The following is a 20124-nucleotide window of genomic DNA, read 5'->3' on the forward strand; positions in this document are numbered from 1 at the left end:
GCAAACTCCACACAGACACTGACCCAAGCCGGGAATCGAACCCAGGTCCCTGGAGCTGTGAAGCAGCAGTGCTTTGACGAGGGATTCCTAATCTCGCACCATTTCAGAAATACTCCACACACTTGTTCCTCCTCGCAAATTGTAAGCATAACCTTATATTTTCTACGTTATATTCTATCTGACATCTACTTGTCCACTCACTAAGCCCTTTTGGAAGAACATATTTAGTCCCCACATCCAAATTATTGATCAAAATTGTGAACAGCTGGGGCCCAAGCTCTGACCCTTGTGGTTCCCTCTGGTCAGAGGCTGCTAACGCCAGAATGAGCTGTTTATTGTCACTCTGCTTTCTGCCTGTTAACCAATCTTTAATCGATGCCAGTATATTACCTCCTATCCCAATGCTTTATTTGTGTTGACCAACTTTCCATTGCTGACCTGATCAAAAGCCTTCTGAAACTCCAGGAACACTGCATCCACTTTTCTCAATTATGTTAGGAATATCCTCACAAACCTCCAACATGTTTGTCAAACGTGATTCACCATTGATTAATCCATGTTGACTATGCCCAATCACATCTTCATTATCAAAATGTCTATTCCACAACTCCTTGAGAATTAATTATTTTAATTTCCCTCCTTGTGCAGGAAGGTTAGTGAGTGAGTGAAGGGCGACAAACGGGCTATCAGAGTGTCTGAATCATTTCCCTTTGCTAAAAATTATACTTTGAGTGTCAGTCCCTTACAAAGCAGAGGCTCTCGTGTAACTTTGTCAGTTGAGCTGCTGAGCTGGGACATCCCAGAGTTTTCTCTTTACATCATTTCCAAACACCAATGTACCTGTGCAGTAAGCGAGGGAACAGGCAGGTGACTTCTTCAACTCATAAACAAAGAAATTGTAGCAGCGTTTGATCTTTATTTCTTGGTGCCAGCGACAGGTGTTTCCACTCCAGTGAAAACAAACTGTCCTCTTTACTATCCCTTCACGCAGACTGGGATGAGATCCTGAAATGAGGAATAGAAAGATTGAAAAGTGTCTCCAGTGTGAATTGTGTTGGACAGTCAATGTCAATCTGATGTAACAGAGTCTGAAATTACCTTTTAACCAGCCTGTGGCGTGTGTGGAGCAACGTCTTACTGGAACAACAGTCTCAGGAATGGTCGAACTACCAGGACTGAAAGGACAATCACACAGTTCATCGCTGTACTGATGCAATCCAAATAAAAAGAGGCTGCAAATACTCAGCTGGTCAGGCAGCCTCTGCGGCGAGAAACAGAATAACGTTACCCTTTGTGACGAACCATCTTCAGAGCAGAGGAGTTATCACAACACCAAACATTAACTCTGTTTATTTCCAGAGATGCTGGCTGACCTGCTGTATATTTCCAGCATTTTATTTTTGTTATTTCATTATTTTAAGGAAGAGGTGTGTGAAATATTAAATGAGATTAGCTCAGTGAGGGAGGAAATATGAAGATGTTTACCATCCTTGAAAGTGGATATGTCCCCAGGCAGAGACAATTCATACCGGAGGCTGCTGAGGAAAGCAAGGGAAGATGTAACAAAGACACAAAGCATCTTCACCCATCAACTGTGCCTATAGATGTGGAGCTGGAAAAGTAATGACATTGATTAAGAGACAGCCGGAGTAATTACAGAGCATTCAGCCTCATGTCTGTGGTGGGAAAATAATGGGAAATAATTCTGTGAAATAATAGAAATCATCATTTGGGAAGGTTTAAATAAATTTGAGTCAGAATGGATTTGTTCAAATAAGTCAAGTCTCAATAACTTGATTACATTGATTGGCAAAGTAACATGGAGAGTTGATGAGTGTAACATATATGATATAGTCCACAAGGGTTTTAGCAAGAGCTTTGACAAGGTCAAACAAGACTCACTCGTCAGGAAATTGGAAGGAGAGTTGGATGCCAATTGTCTCAATGTCAGAAGCAAAGGGTTGTGGGTAGTGTGGTTATTGAGATTGGAAGGTTATTCCCAGTGGAATTCCAGAGGGATCTGTACTGAGTTCCTTGTGTTCTTGTGGTAGTGTCAATGAAATGGAATTAAAAGTTGGGGACATGAATAAGATGTCTGCAGCAGAGATGAAAATCGTTCATGCGCTTGATAGTGAGGAAGAAAGCTGTAAACAGCAGGAAGATATCGATGGATTGGTCAGGTGGGTAGATGTGTGAGCAATAGAACTCAATGTGGAGAAGTGTGAGGGAATGGGTTTTGGGAGGACAAACACTGGATGGAGAACACACAATGAATGGTGGATATTGAGGTGAGTGGTGGAGCAGAGGGATCTTGGAGTATATGTCTATTGATTGCTGATGATAGCGCGACAGGAAAATAAGGTGCTCAAGATGATGCTGTAGAGATTTTTCTTTATTGATCAAGGACACGATTAGAAGAGGAAGGAGGTGTTTCTCTAATTGTATAAAACAATTGTTAGAGCACAAATAGAGTACAGTGTACAGTTCTGGTCACCACATCACCAAAAGAGTCTGGTAGAGACAATTGATGAGGATGGCCGGCACGGTGGCACAGTGGTTAGCACTGCTGCCTCACAGTGCCAGGGACCCGGGTTCGATTCCCGGCTTGGGTCACTGTCTGTGTGGAGTTTGCACATTCTCCCCATGTCTGCGTGGGTTTCCTCCGGGTGCTCCAGTTTCCTCCAGGGGCAATAGCCAATATAAGTGCATGGGGTTGTGGGGATGTGGCCTAGTGTGACTGTGGTTGGTGCAGACTCGATGGGCCAAATGGCCTTCTTCCACACTGTGGGATTCTATGAGATGTTGGAACATTTTATTCAGGAGGGGAGATTTCATTCTGACATATAACATCAGGAGGTATCTGGATTGAGTGGATTAGGAAGAATCGGTTTTCATTTGCAGAGAGGTCAATGTCCAGGGAGCAAAGATTGAGAATAATTGTGGGAACATTGAGTGGGGGGCGCTGAGGAGGAGTATTTCCACACACCGAGTGGTGTGAACCTCACAGAGCTAGAAGGTGGCACTCTGCTTTTTCAACCAGTATGGATACAATGGATCGAATGGCCTCGTACTGCACCCTGAATTTTAACATGTTTAAACATATTGCCACCCATCCCAGCAAGTCACTTTCCTCTCAGTCACAGAATCGAAAAATGAAACAGTGCAGAAGAGGCCCTTCAGCCCGTCAAGTCTGCATTGATACGTGAGAATCCCCTGACCTTCATACCTAATTCTGGTTACCACCTCTTGGCCCGTAGCCTTGAATGTTATGGCATACCAAGTGCTCATCCAGGTACTTTTGAAAGGATGTGAGGCAACCTGACTCTACCACCCACCAAGGCAGCACATTCCACACCATCACCACCCTCTGGGTAAAATCATTTTCCCTCACATCCATCCTAAGTTTCCTGCCTCTCACCTTGAACTTGGGCCCGTGTGACTGACCCTTCAACTAAGGGGAACAGCTTCTCCCTATTCACTCTGTTCATGTCTCTCAGAATCTTGTACACTTCGATCAGCTCGCCCCTCAGCCTTCTCTGCTCCAGTGAGAACAACCCAAGCCTCTCCAACCTCTCTTCATAACTTAACAGTTCTATCCCAGGCAGCATCCTAGTGGATGGATAATGTGGTGACGAGAACTGCACACAGGACTCTAGCTGTGGCCTCACCAAAGTCCGATACAACTCCAACATAACCTCCCTGCTTTTGTAATCTCTGCCTCCAATAATAAAGGCAAGTGTTTCATATGACTTTTTCACCACCCTACTAATTGTGCTTCTTCCTTCGGTGATCTATGTACAAACATGCCAAGGTCCCTTTTTTCCTCAGAGAGTTCTTAGTGTCATGCCATTCATTGAATACTTCCTTGTCAAATTACTCCTTCCAAACTCATACTTTTCAGGGTTAAATTCCATCTGCCCCTGATCTGCCCATTTGACTATCCCATCTATATCTTCCTGGACCCAACACATTCATATATATAATTAACACCCGACCAATCTTTGTGTCATCTGAAAACTTACTCATCCAGCCCCTCAACATAGTCATTGGTGCCATTAATATAAATGACAAATAATATCAGACCCAGCACAGATCTCTGTGGTACGTGACTAGACGCTGGCTTCCAGTCACAAAAGTAACCTTCTGTCATCACCCTCTGTCTACAACAACTAAGCCAATTTTTAATCCTCATTAAGTTACTCTGTATCCCATGTTCATTTGCCTTCTTTATAAGACTCCTATGTGAGACCTTTTCAAAGGCTTTCACACTTGGAATACTGTGTACAGTTCTGGTCACTCTGTTAGAAAAATATAATATTAAATTATATGGAGAGCGTACAGTGTACAGAAAAGAGTTACCAGGATGTTGCCTAGTATGGAGCATATTAGCTATGAGGAGAGGTTGGAGAAACTTGGTTTGTACTCACTGGAACGATAGAGGTTGAGGGGCGACCTGATAGAAGTCTACAAGGTTATGAGGGTCATGGATAGAGTAGATAGTCAGAAGCTTTTTCCCAGGGTGGAAGAGTCATTTACTTGGGGAGTATAGGTTTAAGGTGCGAGGGGCAAAGTTTAAAGGAGATGTATGAGGCATGTTTTTAACACAGAGGGTGGTGCGTGCCTGGAACTCGCTGCCGGGGCAGGTAGTGGAAGCAGATATGGTCGTGACTTTTAAGGGGCGTCTTGACAAATACATGAATAGGATGGGAATGGAGGGATAAGAAGGGTAGGGGGTTTTAGTTCAGCATGGTTGGTGCAGGTTTGGAGGGCCGAAGGGCTTGTTCCTGTGCTGTAATTCTCTGGAGTGTTGGAGGCTTAGGGGTGATCTTATAGAAGTCAATAAAATAATGAGGGGCATAGATCAGCTTGAACGTCAATATTTTTTCCCAAAGGTAGGGGAGTCTAAAACTAGAGGGCATAGGTTTAAGGGAGAGGGTAGAGATACAGAAGTGTCCAGAGGGGCAATTCTTTCACACAGAGGGTGGTCAGTATCTAGAACAAGCTGCCAGATGCGGTAGTAGTAGAGGCGGGTACAATTTTGTCTTTTAAAAAGCGTTTAGACAGTTACATGTATAAGATGGGTCTATAGGGATATGGGCCAAACGTGGGAAAGTGGGACTAGCTTAGGGGTTACAAAAATTTGGGCGGCACGGTAGCACAGTGGTTAGCACTGCTGCTTCACAGCTCCAGGGTCCCAGGTTCGATTCCCGGCTCGGGTCACTGTCTGTGTGGAGTTTGCACATTCTCCTCGTGTCTGCGTGGGTTTCCTCTGGGTGCTCCGGTTTCCTCCCACAGTCCAAAGATGTGCGGGTTAGGTTGATTGGCCAGGTTCAAAATTGCCCCTTAGAGTCCTGAGATGCGTAGGTTAGAGGGATTAGCAAGTAAATATGTGGGGATAGGGCCTGGGTGGGATTGTGGTCGGTGCAGACTCGATGGGCCGAATGGCCTCCTTCTGCACTGTAGGGTTTCTATGATTTCTATGATTTCTATAAAAAGGGCAGCATGGTTAAGTTGGGCCAAAGGGCCTGTTTCCATGCTGTAAACTTCTATGACTCTGACTCCACAAAACTGGTCACCTCCTAAAAAAAATCAATGAAATTTGTTAGGCATGACCTCCCTCCGATAAAGCCATGCTGACCTAACCTCTCCAAGTGGAAATAGATGCTGTCCTTCAGAATTTCCTCCAATGGATTACCTACCACTGATGTGAAACTCACTGGTCTGTCGTTTATGATGTCTTATGTCTACAACCCTTCTGAAACAGCAGAACCACATTATCTGTCGTCTGAGCCCCTGCAATCTACTTCCTCGCCTTCCACAGCAGCTTGGGACACAATTCATCTGGAGCTGGAGATTTGTCCGATTTGGAGCCTGCAAACAGCTCCAATACCTTGTTCTTTCCTGTGTCACACCTCAGTGTCTCTCTCCCAATATTCCCCATGCTTCACTCTGTAGAATGCGCATCTTCCCTTTCCCAGTATTCCCTTTGCTCTGAATGATGATCCCAGTCTCTTTGCTGTTTCATTGACGGGTTTAACAGAGATTTCCCCTGGATCTTACCTTTTGAATCTGTACCATCCAAGAACAAGACTCTGATCACATTGAACCGAATCAGAACACAGATTCCCCACACAGTTTGTGCTCCTCCATGGCTGGTTCAGAACTCTGTGTTTTACACACGGGTCGAAGGATTTGGAGACTGCAGCTAAATAACAGCAAGATGTTTATTGTTAACAAAAAATTTCGGAAATGTTACACACTGGCTCGTCTCCATGGAGACATTTAAAATCCTCCATTTCAGCCATTTCTCTGATATCAAATCCTTGAAATGTCAGCTGGAAACTTTGCTCCTTTTTGAAACCAGTTTTCACTGCAATTCCCAGCTCAGTGAAACATCAGACTTTGTATTTTAAAATATTTATTCTTTCAGCCTGGAAATCGCCACTGAATTTCACACCCAGGTTGAAAACGTTTCCAGGGAGTGACCTGGAGCAGAGTCAACACTGTCGTCACTGTGTGTAATAAGATGATGCTCAGTTACATCTGGTGATGATCAGATCCAGCTGGTGACAATGTTCTCTACTTGTGACATGGTTTGTTCTGAAAGAACGTGTTAATTGTACAAAGCAGCAAAACTGAAGTAGTCTCTGCCTATTCTCATTTCTCTCTCCTTGATCATAACATCTGAGGCAGGAGGACCTCATGTTTGAGTTAAAGGGTGAATGTCAAGAACACGTTCTGAACTATTTGTGGGAGAATCTATTATTGAGTTCCTTGTATTGGAGCCTACACCTTGCTCACATATTCTCTCTGAACCCTTCCCCTGCCAGATGAAGGTGTAATCCTAGGAATCATAGAAACCCTGCAGAGCAGAAGGAGGCCTTTCGGCCCATCGAGTCTGCACCCACTGCAATCCCACCCAGAATCTATCCTCACAACTCCACACATTTACCCCGCCAATCCCTTGAACCTACACATCCAGAGACACTGCAGGACAATTTAGCATGGCCAATCAACCTAACCCGGACATATTTGGACTGTGGGAGGAAACCGGAGCATCTGGAGGAAACCCAAGCAGACACAGGGAGAATGTGCAAGCTTCAAACAGACATTCACCCAAGCCGGGAATCGAACCCAGGTCCCTGGAGCTGTGAGGCAGCAGTGCTAACCATTGTGCCACCGTTCCGCCCATGTTTTCCTTTCCATGATCCACTCTGGCTGAGCCGGGTCTCTCCTAGGGAAGATACCTCAATGTTCAGCCTATCAATTTCCATGTCCATCATGTTTGCATTATGGGCAATGATTAGCAAGCTACAAATTGTCTATCAGTCCTGTGATCCTGACGTTTGCATTGCCTATCGAAGAGTTGGCATTTTTTTTTTCAATTGTTTTTTTTTCCTGGCGCAATGGAATTCCATCCATTTGTTGAGCAGAGACTAAGCTCTAAGTGCCCATTGAAACAGGTAGACTGTGCCTTGCTAGTCAGTGACTGCCTAACCTGAGGTAGGTGCTGGTTGACCATTGGGGCACGATGGTCTCTCCCACAACCAGAGACAGCCCATAGCACTGTATCATAGAAATCATAGAAACCCTACAGTGCAGAAGGAGGCCATTCGGCCCATCGAGTCTGCACCGACCACAATCCCACCCAGGCCCTACCCCCACATATTTTACCCGCTAATCCCTCTAACCTACGCATCTTAGGATTCTAAGGGGCAATTTTTTTTAACCTGGCCAATCAACCTAACCCGCACATCTTTGGACTGTGGGAGGAAACCGGAGCACCCGGAGGAAACCCACGCAGACACGAGGAGAATGTGCAAACTCCACACAGACAGTGACCTGAGCCGGGAAATAAAACAAGTGGAGCCTTGGAGACCATGTCGAACTTCAAGAAAAGTTTTTATTCCACATGCATGAGGGAGAGATGAATTCGGGCCTGAAATCCCAGGCGGCTGCGAGTTCCCTCTGCTCATTGTAGATTCATACAGGCTATTATACTTTTCCGAGTTGCAAATTTTTATATTATCGTACTAATTCCTCAAGTTGGATACATGTATTTGTCAAGACGCCCCTTAAAAGTCACTATCGTATCTGCTTCCACTGCCTCCCCTGGCAGTGACTTCCAGGCACCCACCACCCTCTGTGTAAACAACTTGCTTCATACATCTCCTTTAAACCTTGCCCCTCGCAGCTTAAACCTATACCCCCAAGTAAATGACTCTTTCACCCTGGGAAAAAGCTTCTGACTATCTACTCTGTCCATGCCCCTCATAATTTTGTAGACCTCTATCAGTTTGCCCCTCAACCTCCATCGTTCCAGTGAGAACAAACCAAGTTTCTCCAACCTCTCCTCATAGCTAATGTCCTCCATACCAGGGCAACATCCTGGTAACAGAAAAGTACATTGTACGCTCTCCATATAATTTAATCTCATCATGCAAATACATTGTTCAGTTCATCCCTGCTAATCATCTCTCTGGACACTTCCTGTTTACCCGATTATAATGTCAAAGTGTTGTGTTTGCCCAACCGATCTACAATGATGTGTTAATTGCTCCCCCACTCTGCTCGGTGATCGTGTTTACCAGAAGACTATGATCTCCCTAGACAGTATGGAGCCTGGCTGTCTCAATGCCGGTTCTCCCACTGTCGTGATAACTCAGAAAGATCTTCTGCGCATTACAATTGTAAGGAGTAGGTAACATATATTAATCATTATCTGTCAGCGGAGCAGACCTCCAGCTGTCTGTGTTAACCCTTTTCTTCCCTCTGGTGAGGCCTGGCTCTCTGGGCTTGCTCTATGTACCCTGCATGTATTACACTGAAACTAAATAAAATATGAACGGACACATAAATTAAAATATAAAAGAAACGATCCCTGATATTGCCCTGCAACAAGAACCCATTCACTCTGCCAATCGAGTTGGCCTTATCACTCATCGCCGCTGTCCCAATGTTATGTCCGCCTTCTGCAGCAAAACTGGAAAGCCCACAAGACTGGGCAACATTTTTGAAAAGCCTGGGCTGCCTGAATATCCTGGTTATGCCCAACGGAATGCCATGAACTGTGTGTGGCATTAGCTTGCTTGCAGCCATTGCTGGAAGGATGATACATTCAGATATCTGTCTGCCACTGAGTTTTGTTGATGTGGAGATGCCGGCGTTGGACTGGGGTAAACACAGTAACCCTGTTTGAGAGCAGATTTCCACTCCATCTGATGAAACAGCAGCGCTCCGAAAGCTGGTGGCTTTTGCTACCAAATAAACCTGTTGGACTTTAACCTGGTGTTGTTAAAACTGTTACTGAGTTTTGTTGGCACGGTTTTACTCCCTTAGCCTACAACTCTCCCACAGTATGCTCAAGGCAGTGGAGCTAACCACCCAAAGCTGGGAGGTTGGCTCATGAGTATCAGGATGTGTCCATATGCCGGTGACCTCGTGTCCTGGGGCCTGAGGCTCCTTCGGGTTCCTCTGAAGATTTAACCTGGGGCTGTTTCCATATGTCACCATGAGGAGACACAGCTGAGGATCTGCCAATGAAGAGGCTGTGTACTGACACAGAGAGATTTATACATTTGACTCCCGCTCTTTCACATTGCTACTAGCCAATGGTCTGGGCTGAGAATGAGAATCAAAGTAGCACACAAAAATGGGAAACATCTCCACGCTATTCAGCCACACACTAGACACATGAATCAGCTGTGCACACACTGACACTAATCCCCTTGCATTATCCATTCCTATTCAGACTCTGACTCCTCTTTTCCCATCCTACCTTTCTTTTCCAGATGTATTCTGGAATATTTATATCCTGACCTTGGCCACGATGGAACCATGGGGCAGAATTGGATGTTGCCCCGTTGGTGGCTTTCCAGGAGATGAGTGACTGCCTGTAGAATTCCGCAAATGTCCTTCCCACTGGGCTGTCGTCCACCCCATCTCTCCTCAATTTTACAGTGGGATAAGCAAAGTCGAGGCCATTCCACCCACCCTCACTCCTATTCAGTTCCCTAAGTGGCCAATCAATGATTACTTAAGGACCATTTCCCAGCCAGTGGCAATGTTCAGGCTGGTGGGTGGAGTTCAAGGTCATGCATGGGGGGAAGAGGGAAGTGGGGAGGGGGTGAGACAGCTTGTTCAGCCCTCGGGTGAGAAAAGTGGGGGACCTTATTTCAACATCAGGTGACACCCTCACAGGGTCCGTCCCCAGTTGGTGTTCTCTCCACCAGCTTCTCCTCCAACATCATAGAATCCCTACAGTGCAGAAGGAGGCCATTCGGTCCATCATGCCTGCATTGACAACCATCCCACCCAGGCCCGAACCCCATAACCCCATGTATTTACCCTGCTAGTCTCCGTGACACTAAGGGGCAATTTAGCATGGCCAATCCATCTAATTCGCACATTTTTGGACCATGGGAAGAAGATGGATCACTGGGGAGAATGTACAAACTCCACACATACAGTGACCCGAGGCTGGAATTGAACCCGGGTCCCTGGCGCTGTGAGGCAGCAGTGCTAACCACTCTGCCACCATGCAACATCCCCACCACCTGTGCCCACCCCTCAGGTTTCAGTTCTTCTTCCAGCCCTGAGACACATTACCTACTCCTGGACTCCCAGGATTCAGTGTGGGGTCAACTTAGAATTCCAGCTCTGTGCCCCACAGCTTCAGGTGCTGCTGGGATTAGAGAGCTGCCGACCAATGAAATGAGCGCTCAGCCCTCTGAGGGGGGCGGATGCCCCATCTCAAGCCAATGAACTCTCCCTGTGGAGATCAGAGCCATTTCTCTCAATTGGTGCCATTATTATTTTCTTATTGTGAATCTTTTGAACAATCGACATTGAGGTTTCTAATGATCTTTTCATTATTATTCACGGAGACAGTTTTAGTTTTGAACTCTCAGCGGGTAACTTTATGGCTTCGCTTAATCTGAGACTGGAAAATCCTGCCCGACGTCAACGGACATTTCCATTGTCCTCTTCGATTCCATGGCAGGTGGGGTGGTAAAATTCCGGTGCCCAACTCTGCCCCTCCCACTCTGCCCTTCAATTCTGCCTCTTGAACTCTGGCCCTTGAACCCAGCCTCTCCCACTCTGCCTCTCCCACTCTGCCCCTCACACTCTGCCCCTCACACTCTGCCCCTCACACTCTGCCCCTCACACTCTGCCCCTCACACTTGGCCCCTCACACTCTGCCCTCACACTCTGCTCCTCACACTCTGCCCCTCCCACTCTGCCACTTGAACCCAGCCCCGCCCACTCTGCCCCTCCCACTCTGCCACTTGAACCCAGCCCCTCCCACTTTACCCCGCCTTTACTCAAATCTCTACATCCTGCATTTTCCCTTCCTCCACTCCCTCACCTTCCTCCAATCTCTCGCTTCCCTCCAATCCCTCACCTTTCTCCACCCATAGAATCGTAGAATCATAGAATCCCTACAGTGCAGAAGGAGGCCATTTGACCCACCTAGTCTGCACTGACCACAATCCCACCCAGGCCCTATTCCCATAACCCCACATATTTACCCTGTTAATCCCCTGACACTAGGGGTCAACTTAGCATGGCCAATCCAGTGAACCCGTGCATCTGTGGGAGGAAAATGAAGAAAACCCACACAAAAGCGGGGAGAAGGTGCAGACTCTGCACAGTGACACGAGGCCGGAATTGAACCTGGGACCCTGGCACTGTAAAGCAGCAGTGCTAACCACTATGCTATTGTGCTGCCCCACTCACCTCCCTCCATCCCCATGCCCTCCTCCACCCACTCACCTCCCTCCACCCCCTCGCCTCACTCTACTCACTTGCCTCCTTCCAATCCAATGATTGAGGGTGATTTAGTGGTTTGGATCAGGAATTGGCTTGCTGTAAGAAAACAGAGGGTGGTGGTTGATGGGAAATATTCATCCTGGAGTTCAGTTACTAGTGGTGTACCGCAAGGATCTGTTTTGGGCCACTGCTGTTTGTCATTTTTATTAATGACCTGGATGAGGGCGTGGAAGGATGGATTAGCAAATTTGCGGATGACACTAAAGTCGGTGGAGTTGTGGACAGTGCAGAGGGAAGTGGCAGGTTACAGAGGGACATAGGTAAGCTGCAGAGCTGGGCTGAGAGGTGGCAAATGGAGTTTAATGCGGAAAAGTGTGAAGTGATTCACTTTGGAAGGAGTAACAGGAATACAGAGTACTGGGCTAATGGTAAGATACTTGGTGGTGTGGATGAACAGAGAGATCTCGGTGTCCATGTGCATAGATCCCTGAAAGTTGGCACCCAGGTTGTTAAGAAGGCATACGGAGTGTTAGCTTTTATTGGTAGAGGGATTGAGTTTCGGAGCCAGGAGGTCATGCTGCAACTGTACAAAACTCTGGTGCGGCCGCATTTGGAGCATTGTGTACAGTTCTGGTCGCCGTATTATAGGAAAGATGTGGAAGTGTTGGAAAGGGTGCAGAGGAGATTTACCAGGATGTTGCCTGGTATGGTGGGAAAATCGTATGAGGAAAGGCTGAGGGGCTTGAGGTTGTTTTCGTTAGAGAGAAGAAGGTTAAGAGGTGACTTAATAGAGGCATACAAGATGATCAGAGGATTAGATAGGGTGGAAATTGAGAGCCTTTTTCCTCGGATGGTGATGGCTAACACGAGGGGACATAGCTTTAAATTGAGGGGTGAGAGATATAGGACAGATATTCGAGGTAGGTTCTTTACTCAGAGAGTAGTAAGGGCGTGGAATGCCCTGCCTGCAGCAGTAGTGGACTCATCAACATTAAGAGCATTCAAATGGTTATTGGATAAACATATGGATGATATTGGAATAGTGTAGATTAGAGGGGCTTTAGATTGGTTCCACTGGTCGGCGCAACATCGAGGGCCGAAGGGCCTGTACTGCGCTGTAATGTTCTATGTTCTATGTTCTAATCCATCGTCTCCCTCCAATCTCTCACCTCCCTCCACTGCCTCACCCAGTGTCTTGTTTTTTTAAAGACTAATGCATCAGTTGTAGGTTTTGGCAGGACTGTAGCCCCCAGCCATGCTAAAGGTGCAGCTCCCTACCCCTGGGCACTTGATGCCCACACCACCCTGAGGCACAAATCTGTCACACTCTGTGCCAGATTGGCATGTTGTTCAGGTAACAATCAACAGATAACAACCTTTCTAGCGTTTCAGAGCACAAATGCCTCCATACAGAACCAATCTCCAAGTATCCTTGGTTCCCAAAAAAACCACAATAACTGGATCCTCCCCCTCCCACTCCAGATTCCTCTCTGGCCATGGGGAGAAACATAAAAGTATAGTGTAGGAATAGAGATGTTTTACTGCAATTGTATAGGACATTGGTGAGGCCACACCTGGAATATTGTGCGTAATTTTGGTCTCCTTATCTGAGGAAGGATGTCCTGGCTATAGAGGGAACTCAGGGTTCTCTTGATGCTAACTTGCAGGTTGAGTTTGTAGTTAGGAAGGCAAATGCAATGTTAACATTCATTTTAAGAGGACGAGAACACAAAAGCAGGGGCTTGAAGTTTTATAAGGCTCCGGTCAGACCACATTTGGAATTATGTGAGCAATTTTGAGACCCGCACCTAAGGAAGGATGTGCTGGCCTTGGAGAGAATCCAGGGTAGTTTCACGAGAATGATCCCAGGAATGAAAAGCTTGATGCTTGAGAACTCTGGAACTGTACTCGATGGAGTTCAGAAGGATGAGGGGGGATCTCATTAAAACTTACAGGATACTGAAAGGCCTGGATAGAATGGACGTGGGGAAGATGTTTCCACTAGTAGGAGATACTAGGATCCAAGGGCACAGCTTCAGAGTAAAGGAACAACCCTTTAGAACCGAGATGAGGAGGAATTTCTTCAGCCAGACGGTGGTGAATGTGTGGAATTCTTTGCCACAGAAGGCTATGGAGGCCAGTTCATTGAGTGTATTGAAGGCTGAGATACATAGGTCCTTGATTGGTAAGGGGATCAAAAGTTACAGGCAAAAGGCGGGAGAATGAGATTGAGAAAGATATCAGCTATGATTGAATGGCGGAACAGGCTCGATGGGCTCAATGGCCTCATTCTGCTCCTATAATTTATGGAATGCAGCGAAGGTTTACCAGGATGATTCCTGGGATGGCAGGTCTGTCATATGAGGAGAGACAAAGCCTGTTAGGATTCTATGCACTGGTGTTTAGAAGAGTGAGGGGATCCCATAGAAACTTATAAAACTCTAACAGGGTCAGACAGGGTAGATTCAGAAAGAATGTTCCTGATGGTGGGGGAGTCCAGAACTAGGGGTCATAATTTTAGGATAAGGGGGAAACCTTTTAGAACTGAGTTGAGGAGAAATTTCTTCACCCAGAGGGTGGTGAATGTATGGAATTCACTCCCACAGAATGTAGTTGAGGCCAAACCGTTGTCTGATTTGAAGAAGAAACTAGATATAGCTCTTGGGGCTAAAGAGATCAAGGGATGTGGGGGGAAGAAGGGGATCAGGATATTGAATTTGATGATCAGTGTAGAATGATATAAAATAAAGGGCGATTGCCAGGCAGTGTGAGGGTTTTTGTTTAATCAACTTAGATGTAGATTCACTTTAAATCAATGGGGAGCAAGTTTGTTCGTAATTGTAATTACTAACAAGTCTCCTGGCCCTGCTGGAATGCATCCCAGTGTATTAAAAGAGATGGCAAGGAAATACCAAATGCACGAGTGGTAATTTACCAAAATTTGCTGGACTCTGGAGTGGTCCCCACAGATTTTAAAACAGCAAATGTGGCGCCACTGTTTAAAAAAGGAGGTTGACAAAAGGCGGGTAACTATAGGCCAGTTAGCTTAACTTCTGTAGCAGGGAAAATGCTTGAATCTTTCATCAAGGAAGAAATAGCGAGACATCTGGATATAAATTGTCCCATTGGTAAGACGTAGCATGGGTTCATGAAGGGAAGGTCATGTTTGACTAATTTGGTGGAATTCCTTGAGAACATTACATGTGCAGTGGACAATGGGGAACTTGCGGATGTGGTGTATCTGAATTTCCAGAAGGCATTTGACAAGGTGCCGTACCAAAGACTGCTGCACAAGATAAAGGTGCACGGTGTTACGTGTAATGTATTAGCATGGATAGAGAATTGGTTAACTAACAGAAAGCAAAGAGTGAGGCTCAATGAGTGTTTTTCTGGTTGGCGATCAGTGACTAGTGGTGTGCCTCAGGGATCAGTGTTGGGACCGCAATTGTTTACGACTTACATAGATGATTTGGAATTGGGGACCAAGTGTGGTCTGTCAAAATTCGCAGATGACACTAAGATGAGTGGCAGAGCAAAGTGTGCAGAGGGCGCTGAAAGTCTGCAAAGGGATAGAGATAGTCTAAGTGAGTGGGCGAGGGTCTGGCAGATGGAGTACAATGTTGGTAAATGTGAGGTCATCCATTTTGGTAGGAATAACAGCAAAATGAACTATTATTTAAATGATAACAAATTGCAGCATGCTGCTGTGCAGAGGGACCTGGGTGTCCTTGTGCAAAAATCACAAGGAGTTGGTTTGCAGGTGCAGCAGCTAACTAAGAAGGCAAATGGAACTTTGTCCTTCATTGCACAGATCCTTGAAAGTGACGTCACACAGGTGGAGAAGGTGGTGAAGAAGGCATATGGCATGCTTGCCTTTATAGGACGGGGCATAGAGTATAAAAGTTGGGGTCTGATGTTGCAGATGTATAGAACGTTGGTTTGGCCGCATCTGGAATACTGCGTCCAGTTCTGGTCGCCACACTACCAGAAGGACGTGGAGGCTTTGGAGAGAGTACAGAGGAGGTTTACCAGGATGTTGCCTGGTATGGAGGGGCTTAGTTACGAGGAGAGATTGGGTAAACTGGGGTTGTTCTCCCTGGAAAGACGGAGGATGAGGGGAGACTTAATAGAGGTGTATAAAATTATGAAAGGCATAGATAGGGTGAACGGTGGGAAGCTTTTCCCCAGGTCGGTGGTGACGTTCACGAGGGGTCATAGGTTCAAGGTGAAGGGGGGGAGGTTTAACACAGATATCAGACAGACATATTTTACACAGAGGGTGGTGGGGGCCTGGAATGCGCTGCCAGGCAAGGTGGTGGAGGCGGACACACTGGGAACGTTTAAGACTTATCTAGACAGCCATATGAACGGAGTGGGGATGGAGGGATACAAAAGAATGGTCTAGTTTGGACCAGGGAGCGGCGCGGGCTTGGAGGGCCGAAGGGCCTGTTCCTGTGCTGTATTGTTCTTTGTTCTTTGTTCTTTGTTCTTGCTCGAGGGATGGAGTTTAAAAACAGTGAGGTTATGTTGCAGCTGTATAACACAGAACATAGAAAAGATACAGCACAAACAGGCCCTTCGGCCCACAAGTTGCGCCGAACATGTCCCTACCTACTAGGCTTACCTATAACCCTCTATGTTACGAACGTCCATGAACCTATCCAAACGTCTCTTAAAAAACCCCATCGAATTCGCCTCCACCACCACTACCGGCAGCCGATTCCACGCACCCACCACCCTCTGAGTGAAAAACTTACCCCTAACATCTCCTTTGTACCTATTCACCAGCACCTTAAACCTGTGATCTCTTGTGGCAACCATATCAGCCCTGGGTAAAGGCCTCTGAGAATCCACTCTATCAATACCTCTCAACATCTTATACACCTCTATCAAGTCACCTGTCATCCTTCGCTTCTCCAAGGAGAAAAGATCTAGCTCTCTCAACCTATCCTCATAAGGCATGCCACCTAATCCAGGCAATATCCTTGTAAATCTCCTCTGCACCCTTCCTATTGCTTCCACATCCTTTCTGTGATGAGGCGACCAGAACTGGGCACAGTACTCCAGGTGGGGTCTGACCAGGGTCCTATACAGCTGCAGCATTATCTCCCGATTTCTAAACACAATTCCTCTATTGATGAAGACCAGTATTCCATACGCCTTCTTAACCACAGCCTCTACCTGCGACGCTGCTTTGAGCGTCCTATGAACCCGGACCCCAAGATCCTTCTGATCTTCCACACTGCCAAGTGTCTTACCCTTAATATTATATTCTTTCACCCTATTCGACCTGCCAAAATGAACCACCACACACTTATCTGGGTTGAAGTCCATCTGCCACTTCTCCGCTCAGTCTTGCATCTTATCTATGTCTCGTTGCAACTGCTGACATCCCTCTACACTATTCACAACCCCACCAACCTTCGTGTCATCAGCAAACTTGCCAACCCATCCTTCCACTTCCTCATCCAGGTCACTTATAAAAATCACAAAGAGCAAGGGTCCCAGAACAGATCCCTGGTGCACTCCACTGGTGACTGACCTCCATGCTGAAAAAGACCCATCTACAACCACTCTTTGCCTTCTGTGGGCAAGACAGTTCTGAATCCACAAGGCAATGTCCCCTTGTATCCCATGCCCATTCACTTTCTGCATAAGCCTTGCATGGGGCACCTTATCAAACGTCTTGCTGAAATCCATATAAACTACATCTACTGCTCTTCCCTCATCTATGTGTCTAGTTACATCTTTAAAAAATTCAATTAGGCTCGTAAGGCATGATCTGCCTCGGACAAAGCCATGCTGGCTATTTCTGATCACACTATTCCTCTCCAGATGTTCATAAATCTTTCCCATCTTATCTTCTTGCTCCTAACATACTTGTAGAATGCCTTGGGGTTTTCCTTTATCCTGTCTGCCAAGGCCTTCTCATGACCCCTTCTTGCTCTTCTAATTTCCCTCTTAAGTTCCTTCCTACTAGTCGTATACTCATCTAGATTTCTAACAGTACCTAGTTCCCTGAACCTTTTGTAGGTTTTTCTAAGGTGCTGGTGAGGCCACACCTGGAGTACTGTGTACAGTTTTGGTCTCCTTACTTGAGAAAGGCTATACTAGCACTGGAGGGGATGCAGAGGAGATTCACTAGGTTGATTCCGGAGTTGAGAGGGTTGGCTTATGAAGAGAGACTGAGTACAAAGAACAAAGAAAATTACAGCACAGGAAGGCCCTTCGGCCCTCCAAGCCTTCACCGACCATGCTGCCTGACTGAACTAAAACCCTTCCGGGGACCATATCCCTCTAAACCCATCTATTCATGTACTTGTCAAGACGCCCCTTAAAAGTCACTGCCGTATCCGCTTCCACTACCTCCCCGGCAATGAGTTCTAGGCACCCACTACTCCCTGTGTAAAAGATCTGCCTTGTACATCTCCTTTAAACCTTGCCCCTCACACCTTAAACCTATGCCCCCTAGTAATTGACTCTTCCACCCTGGGGAAAAGGGAGTAGATGAGTGACAAAGATGATTGATGAGGGTAGGGCAATGGATGTTGTCTACATGGACTTCAGGAAGGCCTTTGACAAAGTCCCTCATGGCAGACTGGTGCAGAAGGTGAAATCGCATGGGATCAGAGGTGAGCTGGCAAGATGGATACAAAACTGGCTTGGTCAAAGAAGACAGAGGGTAGAAGTGGAAAGGGTGCATTTCTGAATGGAGGGCTATGACAAGTGTCGTTGCTCAGGGATCAGTACTGAGACCTTTGCTGTTTGTAATATATACAAATGATTTGGAGGAAAATGTAACTGGTTTGATTCGTAAGTTTGTGGACGACACAAGGATTGGTGGATTTGCGAATAGCGATGAGGACCATCAGAGGATACAACAGGATATAGATCGGTTGGAGACTTGAGCGGAGAGATGGCAGATGGAGTTTAATCCGGACAAATGTGAGGCAATGCATTTTGGAAGGCCTAATACAGATAGGAAATATATAGTAAATGGCAGAACCCTTAAGAGTATTGATAGGCAAAGAGATCTGGATGTACAGGTACACAGGTCACTGACAGTGGCAATGCAGGTGGAGAAGTTAGTCAAGAAGGCATACGGCATGCTTGCCTTCATTGGCCAGGGCATTGAGTTTAAAAATTGGCAAGTCATGTTGCAGCTTTATAGAACCTTAGTTAGGCCGCACTTAGAATATAGTGTTCAATTCTGGTCGCCACACTACCAGAAGGATGTGGAGGCTTTGGAGAGGGTGCAGAAAAGATATACCAGGATGTTGTCTGGTATGGAGGGCATTAGCTATGAGGAGAGGTTGGAGAAACTTGGTTTGTTCTCAATGGAACGACGGAGGTTGAGGGGTGACTGATAGAAGTCTACAAGATTATGAGAGGCTTGGACAGAGTGGATAGTCAGAAGCTTTTTCCCAGGGTGGAAGAGTCAATTACTAGGGAGCACAGATTTAAGGTGCAAAGGACAGGGTTGAAAGGAGATGTACGAGGCATATTTTTTACACAGAGGGTGGTGGGTGCCTGGAACTCATTGCAGGGGGAGGTAGTGGAAGCGGATACAGTAGTGACTTTTAAGGGGCATCTGGACAAATACATGAATAGAATGGAATAGAGAGACAAATACATGAATAGGATGGGAATAGGGGGTAGGGGGTTTTAGTTAAGTCTGGCAGCATGGTTGGTGCAGGCTTGGAGGGCTGAAGGGCCATTTCCTGTGCTGTAATTTTCTTTGTTCTTTGTAGACTGGGGCTATACTCACTGGAATTCAGAAGAATGAGGGGAGACCTTATAGAAACATATAAGATTATGAAGGGAATAGATAAGATAGAAGCAGGGAAGTTGTTTCCACTGGTGGGTGAAACTAGAACTAGGGGCATAGCTTCAAAATAAGGGGGAGCAGATTTAGGACTGAGTTGAGGAGGAACTCCTTCACACAAAGGGTTGTGAATCTGTGGAATTCCCTGCCCAGTGAAGCAGTTGAGGCTACCTCATTGAATGTTTTTAAGGCAAGGATAGGGAAGGATAAGGCAAGGATGTTTTTAAAGCAAGGATGGGCGGCAGGGTAGCACAGTGGTTAGCACTGCTGCTTCACAGGTCCAGGGACCTGAGTTCTATTCCCGGCTTGGGTCACTGTCTGTGTGGAGTTTGCACATTCCCCTTGTGTCTGCGTGGGTTTCCTCCGGGTGCTCCGGGTTCCTCCCACAGTCCAAAGATGTGCGGGTTAGGTTGATTGGCCATGCTAAAAATTGCCCTAAGTGTCCTGGGATGCATAGGCCAGAGGGATTAGTGGGTAAATATGTAGGGATATGGGGGTAGGTCCTGTGTGGGATTATGGTTCGCTGC

General features: G+C 46.4%; 1 protein-coding gene across 1 annotated transcript in view; it reads right to left on the reverse strand.

Moving 5' to 3' along the window:
* Positions 1 to 20124, reverse strand: part of LOC144486016 (uncharacterized) — a 209859-nt gene that overhangs the window by 24113 nt on the left and 165622 nt on the right. Inside the window, exons 11-13 of the mRNA XM_078204125.1 lie at positions 6061 to 6199; positions 1099 to 1175; positions 841 to 1005 (exon numbers count right to left, since the gene is read on the reverse strand). Coding sequence (XP_078060251.1) covers positions 841 to 1005; positions 1099 to 1175; positions 6061 to 6199 — 381 coding nt within the window. The remainder of the gene's footprint in view (positions 1 to 840; positions 1006 to 1098; positions 1176 to 6060; positions 6200 to 20124) is intronic.

Source organism: Mustelus asterias, unplaced genomic scaffold, assembly GCF_964213995.1.
Source record: "Mustelus asterias unplaced genomic scaffold, sMusAst1.hap1.1 HAP1_SCAFFOLD_266, whole genome shotgun sequence".
Lineage (NCBI taxonomy): Eukaryota > Metazoa > Chordata > Chondrichthyes > Carcharhiniformes > Triakidae > Mustelus > Mustelus asterias.